General features: G+C 41.1%; 1 protein-coding gene across 1 annotated transcript; it reads right to left on the bottom strand.

Annotated features, from left to right (window-relative positions):
* Positions 1–2,498: 2,498 nt before the first annotated feature.
* On the bottom strand, positions 2,499–11,385 carry LOC108901159 (cingulin-like protein 1). The gene is made up of 16 exons (XM_051072767.1): positions 11,105–11,385; positions 9,861–9,956; positions 9,040–9,210; positions 8,841–8,945; positions 8,601–8,659; positions 8,041–8,188; positions 7,849–7,953; positions 7,607–7,759; positions 7,177–7,344; positions 6,911–7,084; positions 6,389–6,478; positions 6,220–6,303; positions 5,854–5,972; positions 5,636–5,744; positions 4,862–5,025; positions 2,499–4,623 (listed from the first exon to the last, which is right to left on the bottom strand). The coding sequence occupies exons 1-16, from the start codon at positions 11,114–11,116 to the stop codon at positions 4,503–4,505; spliced, it is 1,878 nt and encodes a 625-aa protein (XP_050928724.1). The 5' UTR covers positions 11,117–11,385; the 3' UTR covers positions 2,499–4,502.
* Between the last annotated feature and the right edge of the window lie 285 nt (positions 11,386–11,670).

Genomic DNA, 11,670 nt, shown 5'->3' with positions numbered 1-11,670 from the left:
TACAGAAGATAACCAGTTTAATGTCAGTGCTCTGTGTTGGACAGTTGATGTGAAGGTGTTTGTGAATTACCTGGAGGCCTCTGTCCTGTTCTCAAAGAACTTCTTCATTGTACGAAGACTCTCCGTGATCGTGGACTACGTCTCTGTGATCGCGGACAATGTCTCTGAGATTATGGACAAAGTCTCTGCGATCATTGACAATGTCTCTGAACGCCGGCAATGCCGACTAATCGGGGACCGAGTCACCACGAGTCATGGACAATGTCTCTGATCGTGAACAATGTCTCCCTCATCCTCAACAATGTCTCTCCGATCGTGGACCATGTCTTTGCGATCGTGGACGATGTCTCAGCGATTGTGGACTACGTCTCTGTGATCGCGGACAATGTCTCTGAGATTATGGACAATATCTCTGCGACCATGGGCAATGTCTTTGTGATCGTGGACGATGTCTCGGAGATCATAGACGGTGTCTCTGTGATCATCGACAATGCCTCTATGATCGCGGTCATGCCGTCGAATCGAGGAACCACAGTGTCTCTACCGATTCTTGCGCAGAGCTCTGCGAAGCATTGGACAATGTCTCTGATCATGGACAACGTCTCTCTCGTCTTTGACAAGGTCTCTGTGATCGTGGACAATGTTTCTGATCGTGGACAATGTCTCCCTCATCCTCAACAATGTCTCTCCGATCATGGACCATGTCTCTGCAATTGTGGACGATGTTGTGGACAAAGTGGTGACACCTGGAGGAAATCAAAGAGAAACATATGAAAGAAAATGATCAATACGCTACTACTGATTCCTCAACAGTTTAACCATGAAAACACAGATAAACATTCACCATTACAGTTGGACCAGACCAGACCAGACCATCTAACAAAACTTTTTTGTGCCTATGACATTTTTTCACATCTTTATGCCCGTTTCAGAAAATGGAACAGTTGACTGTCATCACCTCCTGAAGAACCAGCGACAACAAATATCTGGGACAAAGTTACTAAATGAATCATTAATTATGTATCTATCAACTAATTCAACCCAACCAGTCAAGTCAAATGGCTGTCCACCCTGAGTCTGGTTCTGCTCGAGGTTTCTGCCTGTTAAAATTAAGTTTTTCCTTGCCACTGCTGCCTAGTGCTGCTCATGGTGGGAATTGCTGGGTCGCTCTCTGTGAATATCATAAAGAGTACAGTTTAGACATGCTCTATATGAAAAGTGCCTTGAGATAACTTTTGTTGAGATTTAGCTCTATATAAATAAAATTGAAATGATCTGATTTAATCATTGAAGCAAATATGCAGTAATGGCCAAAAATATTGGTACCCTCCACTGAAGCACAATCACACTTTTTTCACACTATTTTCAGAGAGAGCATTATTTAAGATAAAAAAAATTCAAAACATAATTTTCACTTTCAAAGCTTAAATTTAGTTCTCTTTAGGTTTGATGTAGTTATTATGGAAGTCCAAATCTAATATCCCAATCTGTATTTAAAATAACACTGTACTCAATAGTATCAAATCACCACAAACAAATTTAAACACTTAAATACACAACATAGGATCAATGGATGACCATGGTCAGATACTAGGCACAGACACAAAAATACAAAGAGACACAGTACAGAGGCAAAACAAAGCAAAGACGCAAATGTGCCACAACGAAACACAAACCTGAGACACACAGTAATGCAAAATGAACACAAAGAGACAAAAAGCTGACCATACAAAGATGCAAAACGATCACAACTTGATGCTAAACTGCCACGAATGGACTCAAAATGAACAAGATGGAAGACTACGTTACAGAGAGACACAGGATGTCTGTAAAGCGACCGCAAATAAACAAACGACCGCCGACATTTCATCCGTCCACCTTATGTCTCGGCCATTTTAGCCGGAGAAACAACATAAACGCACTTTTACCAGCTCTTAGAGAGGACTGAGGGAGGACTTAAAAGCGCAGGCTAACGCTTGTTAGCTTACCTCCGCGCTGCAGGTTTGCCGGGCGTCCGGCTTCAATCGTGTTGGAAAAAACAGCTCCAAAGGTTGTTTGAAGACTCAGACTTGTTCTCCGTGCAAAAACACAAAGCGATAAAGTAACGATTCAAACGTTGGTTTTACTCCTTACTTTCAGTCGTTTTTCCGACATTGTTTGTCCGCCGGCTCTGCTCTGCTCTCCCCGCCGCCGGCCATATTCAATGACGCCATGCGTCGCCGTCAATGACGTAACACGTCAGCCAACATCGGTAGAGAAACGCTGATTGGTCGGCTCATTGTGCTCCGCCTAGCAGCTGGTTCTGATTGGTCGAATTACCGGTATGTATATCGAAGAAACATTATAATAGAGACGTGATCATGATATGATCTTTATGATACATTGTTTAACTTTATCAATAACGATACCTTTATTTTCACTCTTTTTATAAATGTGTATTTTAAGATATTTTTTAACCCAGTTACATCAAGAAATAAACACACACATAATACCGAGAATTCACAGTGGAGAAGAATTTATTTGCATTTTGTACTAAGAAACTTCTCACCAAAAGAGAGAATAAGAAAAACAAAACAAAAATAAATACCTGAGAACAGAAGAACCAAATGTGAAGTGAAGTTACAAAAATAAGTCAGTGTATTTAATTTCTTTTTACAAATCTGTAGACATAGCCACTTTCTTTTATGAGAAAAGATTTAAAAAACACTAGTGTCACTGTGTAGTAATTATATTCCCAACAGCTGAAATATGAAACTTGTGATTTATGCTCCTCTTTCCAAAAAGCAAAATACACCAACATGTGTAAACATACGAACATCTGAATATTAGCTTCATGTTTTTCTAACAGATGCCAAGCTTCAAACAAAAAACATGCAGAAGACTGTTAAACCAGAATGAGCCTCGTTTTCTACTGATCTGAATTTAACAACCCAGCCCTGTCACAAAAAAAGAAGTAATTTCTTCCAAAATAAGAGCATAGAGAACATTAAACAGATGGTACAGAAAACCACATAGCATATAAACTGTGTTTCTAACACAATAAAATATTTTTGCTTTTTTTTCCCTCTTCCACACATCTCATATCCAAAATTATTTAGACATTTATTTATTTTGGATTTCTGCCCGTTTTAACTGAATTTGGATAAAATACAATCAATGGACATTATTATAAAGTGTGACATGAGATTTTCTTTTTTGGTATTCTTTATTGATACTAATCTTATTCCTTAAATCTTATGAACAGATACTGTATGTGGGAGGCACAGTAAGTTACATTAATACAGCAGCAAACCCCCTAAAAATACCTGCTCTAAAATCATTTCATAATCTAAAATTATTTTTTTCCCCACAAGCAATTGCAAATACAGAAAACTCAATAATCTTTAAATCCTAAAAACAACATAAACACATAAAAAGAGTTCAATATAAATTAATTGTTTGTGTGTGTGATTCAAAAACAGCTCCAATCGCAGCCAAAGTCCCCGGTTCTGCAGCTAATCCTTGTTTTCTGTCATTACCCTGGAATACGTCGACAACCAGTGAGGAATATGTTCAAATACTGCAGAAGAATGTGGTACACGTTAAACTAAACACTTTTCTAACAGAGAAAATCCCTCCTTATGAAAGAGCGGTCAGCAAAGCTCCATTGGATATAAACAAAAGCTGATAGCCAGTGATTGTCTGAGTTGCGCTTTCTTTTCTGAAAGTTCAAAACGTAAGTGAAAGTGACATCCCAGTCTGAACAACATCAAACTGAAGTGTCCATCCAGAATTAAGGCTTGGTCGACACACTCCAAAACTACAACAGCAGATTCAAACCTGCATGGCACCTTAATCAAATCTCCATCATCTCATTACTGTCACCAGTCGGTTTCCCCTTCACTGTATCTGTCAGTATCTCTCAGCACAGAGCGCATGCAAATTTATTTTCATGTAAAAGAAAACAAGAAAATCACGATTCTAGTGAGAAACAATGATGTCCGGCTTCTCTACAGTCACTTTTTATGATTTTTAGTAAAATTGGTTGGTGTTTTATTTCCTGCAGGTCACCAGGAGAGTCCTTAATTTCCAAATAAATTCTTTAATTTCCAGGAAAGAACCATGTATTTTGGTGCTGATTATAGATACAGACAGACTTCACTTCCACTTAATTAATTCCAATCAGTTTCAAGTGTAACCACTGCTACACAGAGTGGGTGAGTTAAACAACATTGTCCACAGGGAAGCACACAATTCAACATCAGTAATAGTATTGATGATTAAATGCAGCTACTGGTCTCAAGAAGTGCCTCTATATAAACTACAGTCAGCACCAAATTCAAAGTTCTTTGTGGGGAATTTAGCACAAGAGAGCCAGAAGAGATCATCTGTGTAGAACCATACTTTCTTTTTTGGGAGATTTCACTGTCAGTGTAAAGATGTAGTTGGTTTTATGCTTTTAAAAAAATAATAAACATATATACAGACGTGTTTTGTGCTGAGTGAATGTGGAGTGTGAGGGTTCAGACTTTGGTGACACTGTTTGTTTGCTGCTGCGGCTGCAGATCGTCGTCTTCGTCGTCAACGCTCAGGTCCAGCCTCAGGTTATCCAGAGTCTGACGAATCGTCAGAGTCTCCTTACGCCTGTTAGAGAGACAGAGAGATGATGTTTGATTAGTTTTTGTCATGGAAACTATGTGACAATATGTGTGAAAAAGAGAGAGGGAGACAAATATAAATAAAGAGACAGATCTCAGATCTCAGAACCTGGAGTGAACCAACCCTTCAACGACTCGTAACCACAGTCAAGCCTACAGGAGACGACTGCTTAACCCTCAAACTATAAAACACGCGTGTTCATGTGTTTGTATGGAGTTCGTACTTTGTCTGCAGGTGTTGGTCGAGCAGCTGCCTCTGCAGCCGGCCGCTCGTCTCCCTCTCCTCAGCCAGCTCCCTCTGGGTGTGACGGTACTGCGCCTCCTTCCTGCTCGCCTCCTCCTCGGCCTCGTTCAGCTGACGCTTCAGAGAGCGGATCCTCTGCGTCATCTAGAAGATCACAGAGCTCCGGGTTAGTTCGGACAAAACGAGTCCGGCAACAGTTGAGGCGTTAAAAAACAAACTCTGGGCTCATTTCTTTTGTGTCCAAAAACAGAAAGCTAAAAAGGGAATACTGCAGAAAGAAATGGCCCTAAGATGCTCACAGGATAGTGATATATTCCTAATAAGGGAATCTACTAAGAATGTCTAAAAACGCAGCAAAGCACAGCAGCCTTGAAGGAAAAAAATAATATTTAAAGGGGAGGGATACAAGTCTTACATTGGCTGTTATTAAAAATGCTCAAAGTGATTTCATTTTGAAAGAAAATCTTCAAATGTGTAAATATGTAAATCTATGACAATAAAGAACCAGAAAGAGCCAAAATCTAAACCTTTGAATTGAAGTTTTTACAGTAATACACACTTTTCTTCCGGCGGCTTTATTCTATATTTATATTTTAGAACCAATCAGTGAATTTGCTGCTGCTTCTAAAAATCCTTCATATTTCTGATTATCTGACTCATGATCATCAGCTCTGCAGCACTCTACTGCTCTCATGTGGGCAAAGTGTGTATCTACGCTTCTATCTCAGTGTGAATGTGTGTGTGTGTTTCTCACCAGGTCTTTTTGTTCGGTCGCTATCCTGTGCTCCTCCTCCATCTGATCACTCAGCTCGTTGATCCTCCTCTCCAGTTTACTGATGGTGTTTGTCAGGACGGCTTTGTTCCTGCACAAAACACACAAACAATCAACCGACAACGTCCTGTTCCCCTGCACTTTACATCACAGCTAACTTGTGATCAGAGAAGATGACTCTAAAAGGTCACATGACTGACCTCTCCTCGGTCCTCAGAGAGTTCTCCAGCTCTTTGACTCTGCTCTCTGCCCTGGAGATGACGTCCTCCTGAACCCTGGAGCTCTGAAGCTCGTCCACCTCCAGACGCAGCTCACGCAGCTGCACACACGGAAAGAGATGAAATTAGAGATGAAGTATTTTCAAACACTTGTCTCTCTTTTCCCCACTTCCGCTGGTTTATTGTCTCCAAATGTCTCCATCTTTATCTTTAACATGAACCTGAAAAGTTCAGCACACGTCCAGACAGTTTGAATAAGACAGAAAGTGATTCAAAGATCCAACAGTGTTAAATTTAGCCCAGAAGAAGAAGAAGAAGTAAAAACTGCTCATCACACACAGACAGTACCTGTCTCTCCATGACAGCCTTCTCAGTTTCCAGCTGGTCGTTCAGATCTTTCTCCTGAATCAACTTCAGCTGCAGCTGCTCCGTCTGAGAGGAAACACACAACACGTGTCAATAACCAACTAGAATGATTATTTATAGTGAACTCATTTCCTGTTTCCGCTGTGTTCACCTGTTCGATGGCTCTCTTGTGTTTGGCAGCCCATCTCTGCTCGCTGTCGTGCAGCTCCTCCAGATCGCTCTCCAGGTCGATCATCTTCTCCTGAACGAGACAGAAAGCGTGATGAGTTCAGCTTCTGATCTGAGGTCAGTCCTCAGGATGAGGATGGGGCAGATTATCTTCAGAAATAGGGACATGATGAATATTTGGGTTTATGGAATTAGCGCAGTGATCGCTAAACAGGATTTGCATAATTAATGCTCCATTAACCCCAAAGTCTGATGGTTTTCACGACTGATTAATTTAAGTGGACATCTCTGTCTGAGTCACGCATGCTATTTAAGGAAGAAACGTGCAGGAAATTAAAAAATATAATCCAATATATATCTTTTTCAGTCACTGTCAGCCAAGCTACAGGTCTGTAGTCCCTTACAGGCTGATACTAACAGGTAGTTTTGTGTTATTGCTGATTTATCAAAGGAAGAAAAGGATTAGCATCTGAGCGTCACTGCCTGTGTGTTAACCCATCAGTACCTGAGCCTGTTTGAGTTGTTTGGCCAGGTCGTCTCTGGCCTGGTTCGTGCTCTGCAGCTCCATGTGGAGGTCGTCCACCGTCCTCTCCGCCTGCTTGCACTGCAGCTGTATCCTCTCTCTCAGCTGGATCTCCTCCTCCAGAGTCTGCTCCTTGTCAATCAGTTTACCAGAGACCTGCACACACACACGTAACAACATACAGGGTTAAATATGTTGTGTTAAAGTGCGGCTGAGGCTCCGTCTAAACGTGTCTGACAGCGTCTGACCTCTCCCTGCAGTCTGCTGACGAGGTTCTGCAGCCTCTGCAGCTCCTGGTCCTTCTCCAGCAGAGACTCCTCCAGCTCGTCCACCCTGTGCTGGGCGTCTTCACGCAGCTTCTGCTGCAGGTTCATCTCTGCTGAGGCCTGTGTGGATGCCTGCAGGGCCTCGGCCAGCTGGAAACACACGGGTTGTTACATATTTGTATGTACACACACCTGCTTTTATCTATGCATCCAGGCCAGTGAACATCTGGGGTAAAGTTTGCAATCATAAATGAATATTTAATTAGGTGTCAGATTTTGCAGTAGTCAGGATTTTAACTCAAGTAATTCTCAACTTTGTGTTTGTTTTTTCTCTGATTTCGTTCTTCTGCAGGTGATTTCAGGGGAAACCTGTAAAATAAAAGCCAGACGTCTGAAGACAGAGTGTCTGTACCTCTGTCTCCAGTCTGATGATGGTGCTGTTGAGCTCAGACGTCCTCTTGTCTTTGGTGTCTTTGTCGACCTCCAGCTCCTCCAGCTGTCTCTCTGCCAGCCACAGCTTCTCAGCCAGCACCTGAGCGTGCTGCGTCTGCCTCTCCAGGTTCTCCTGAAAACACACAACACAGTTCAGAGCTCTGGAGATTCCCACGATCACCTGAACGCACCAACAGATGACGAATAATTCTGTGTACGTACGTCAGCGTCCTGGAGCTTGTTTTTGAGCGACTGCTGGAGGAAGTTGAAGGCGTACTCCTGAGTGTTGGCCTCCACCATCATGTCCCGGGCCTCCTTCACCTCAATCTGCACAAGACAAGAGTCATCGTTCATACGTACAGTTACAGCTACAGCATCATTCTGTCTATCCATCCATTCATCCATCCTTCACACCTCCATCTCTCTGTATCTCTCTCCCATGGACTGGTGCTCTCTCTCCATCTCCAGCATCTGCTCCCTCATCCTCTTCATCTCATTGTTGAGCTGAGTGTTGGTCCTCAGCAGGTCCTCGTTGTTCACCAAAAGACCTCGCATCTCAAACCTGCAGAGGGAGGGAGGAAGGGAGGGAGAGAGGGAGTCAGACTGCAGTGGGTCAACACTAGCTATGGAAAGAAAGAAAGAAAGGAAAAAAGAAAGAGAAGGAAACAAGAAAAAGATGAGAGAAAGAAAAAAGAATGAAAGAGAAAAAAGAGAAAGAAAGAATGAGGAAAATAGAGAAAGACAGAGGAAAGAAAAAGAAAGAAAGAAAGAAAAAGAGAGAGAAAGAAGGAAAGAAAAAAGTGAAAGAAAGAAAAGAGAAAGAAAGAATGAAAGAGAAAAAAGAAAGACAGAAGGAAAGAAAGAAAAAGAGAAAGAACAAGAGGCAGAATGAAAGAGAAAGAGAAAGAGAGAAAAAGAGAAAGAGAAAGAAAAACTGACAGAAAAGAAAGAAAGAAAGAAAGACAGAGACAGACCTGATCTGGTTCCTCTCCTTCTCCATCTCTACACTCTCTGCCTCCAGGAACTGGTTACGCTGAAGACAAAACACACATCATCCAAAATATTAGATTCATATTATATTAAACTAACATTACTAGAATATAAAATCAGCTCAAATCACAGCTGCTGTATGTGTCTACTAAAATCTACTTTAAAATCCTCCATCATCAGGAATCACACTGTCACAGCAGAGCATCAGCCTGATAAAGACCGACCTTCTGGCAGGTGTCCAGCTGTTTGGTCAGCTCCTCGATGTAGTCTTTTCTGTTAGGCGCCCCCAGAGTGGCAGAGCGCATGCTGTAGTGGGTGGGCACCACCTGCTGTAAATATACACACACATACGTGAACATGAAAGCACTTTATAAAGTGTGGAAGTGCCGGTGGAGAGTGTGTGTTATCTGTCTGCAGACGTACGGTGTGTGTGTTGTTGACCTCGGCCCTCCTCTTCACCAGAGTGTCGTAGGCGGAGAACCGGGGGCGGGGGGAGGTGAGGGTGGGCGTGGGGATGCCCACTGGACTGGTGCTGCGACTGTTGAAGCTGTACAGGTTCATCTCCGAGGTGGAGGGAGACAGTCCACCCTGAACCTGGAGGGGAGGAGAATCTGTGATCGTCAGTGTAAACTCCACATTTATCTGACTGGTTTACCATGTTTATATGACATTAAGATTATTTCTAACAGTATAAAGAACTAAAACAAACAAAATCATTTATACAAGTTGAAGTTTTAAAGTTAAAGTTCTGCAGAAAGATCTTCTCTGTGACTGATTTTACCACATTAGCTGCTCAAGGTGGAGCTCGTTTTAATAGATTTATTAACAGTTAGCAGCTATAAATCTTAAGGGTTGTGAGATGATTAATCAAAGTGGAAAAAAATGTTCAAATAAACACATTTATTTTCATTTGTTGGTCTTTTCTCTTGTGAAATATTGGACAATTTGACTTCTAACTTCTAACAGTTACTTAAATTAAAACATCTAATGGGAAATGTCAGAAGAAATCAGAGAAAAAAAGACAAAAATGTTTGAACTACTGCTTTAATCTTTAATAATGTTTTGTATTTTACTATGTTTTTTATGTAAAACCTTAATCTTAAAAGAAGGAAAGAAAGTATATGTGGTGGAATAAAAAGTAAAATATTTGTAGTAATGTCTTAGGAAGTATAAAGTACCATAAGATGAAAATATTCAGGTTAACTTTGAGAACTTTTTGGGAGTAATAAGAAACAGCTGCAAACCTTGAACTCTGACATTCGATACATGGGGTTGTAGTCCATGGAGGCTGCTGTGGCGTACGGACTGTTGAACACTCTGGGAGGGCTGTCAACACCAAACTGTAAATAAACAAACAAACAAACAAACAACATGAGATGATGTTACAGCTCCAATCAGTGAGGAAAGGACACAAAAAAATAAAGAGGGAAGTTTAAAAAGGCAGCGATTTGCCAGACAACAAATTCAGATGCAGCTGTGATTGCTGGTTGGCATCAATAAGTTGGGTTCAACATAAAACAAAAATAAGCATCAAGTGTGGCTGCAGCAACGACAACCCTGTTAATGTAATGAATTGAATAATATTCAGTTTTATTTATTACTTTAACAGGATGGTTACACTTAATTACATGTGGTAAATTACTGATGAGTTTATTTATTTGCAGCAGATGCACATATATGATAAAAAATAAAAAGGTTTCAGTGTCGTGTTGTGATTTTGCATGAAAGCAGTTGATCAGATTCAATTTAAAACAGGATAAAAAAGCTTCTGTCACTGTGGAATTCAGAGTTTCTCAACCGTAATTTAATTAAACAAATCTTTCATTGTTTGGGCTCTGGAGAGTTACAGGATTTAAAAAACAGGGTACAAGTTGAGGAACTCTGGTGTAATCGGATCTTGTTATAACCAGGTCGGATAAAGAGAAACCTTAAATCTGTGTTTTGTCCAAGAGATGGCTCGGTTCGATAACTGGAGAGGAAAAATGTAACTATGTGAGTGGCACATATGACATTTATGACTTTCTGATGTTATAAATTGTAAATTACAAAGATATAAATGAGCTAAAAATGGTTGATTTAATTAGATATAATACGTTTAAAGACAAAAAACACATTAATCCTCGAGGTTTTTGAGAACTTTGGGATCTAAAAGGTTTGAATAAAGTCCACTTCACAGAATAATTTGGTTTTATTGAGTCCTTGGAGTCTTTTTTAAATAACCCTAACAATTAGATAATTTAAACCTGTTTTCAAGTCTTTTAGATTTCAGTAATGAAAATGCAGTTTATGGGCAAAAACAGATTTTAAGTCTGTGTTTTGTCCAGAAGATGGCACTGTTGAATAACTGGTTCTGTGTCTCTGGATTTACAGTAATCCAGCAGTAACACAGCATCTGATAATCATGAAAAGTCTCTTATGTTATCTCTTATCTCCCTGATCTGACTCACACAAACACCCATACACAGAGTCCATGCTCTGCCTCACCCACCCTGTCAGACATAGTGTCCCAGTCCCGTGAGGCTAGGGACTCCAGGGACCCTTTGTAGTGGTTCAGCCCCAGCCGGTTGGTCTCCCATCGGGCCAGCCTGGGGCCATTCTCCCCGACTGACCCACTGCCTCCTGGACCATCTGCATCCCTGCCACTCAACCCGTTGGTCTTGTGCTCGTTGTTGAGGAACAGCTGATATTTCGGGTTCTGGGTGGTTTGATGTGGCTCTGGGCGTGGACGGCTCCTCCTCTAATGGGCTGTCCAGTGGCTTGTTCGAATCGAAATTCAGACTCCTGGAGAAAAAGGACAGAAGGTGAGAAAGGAAGGATGAAATACGCCTGAATAAAAGATGAAAATACATCTGCTGGATGGGCGAAATCACTTAGCATGTCTGCAAAAGAAAAACCTGATAAACCCAGGTACACACACTGAAAAGGATTTGCTGGCGTTGGCAGGGATTGACAGCTGAGAGAAGATGAATATATGATTGAAAAAAAGGTAAAACAAAATAAAGACAGACAGGAAAGTTATTTAGTTAAACTACACAGGAGCAAATTATAAAAAAA

The sequence above is a fragment of the Lates calcarifer genome, linkage group LG9, assembly GCF_001640805.2.
Source record: "Lates calcarifer isolate ASB-BC8 linkage group LG9, TLL_Latcal_v3, whole genome shotgun sequence".
NCBI classification, from domain to species: domain Eukaryota; kingdom Metazoa; phylum Chordata; class Actinopteri; family Centropomidae; genus Lates; species Lates calcarifer.
This window is presented reverse-complemented; position numbering and strand designations above follow the sequence as displayed.

Coding starts and splice junctions, on each gene's coding strand:
- LOC108901159 (XM_051072767.1), bottom strand. Junction 5,745..5,853: donor TCTCTGAGGACCGAGGAGAG/GTCAGTCATGTG, acceptor TGTTTTGTGCAG/GAACAAAGCCGTCCTGACAA. Junction 5,026..5,635: donor CGACCGAACAAAAAGACCTG/GTGAGAAACACA, acceptor GTGATCTTCTAG/ATGACGCAGAGGATCCGCTC.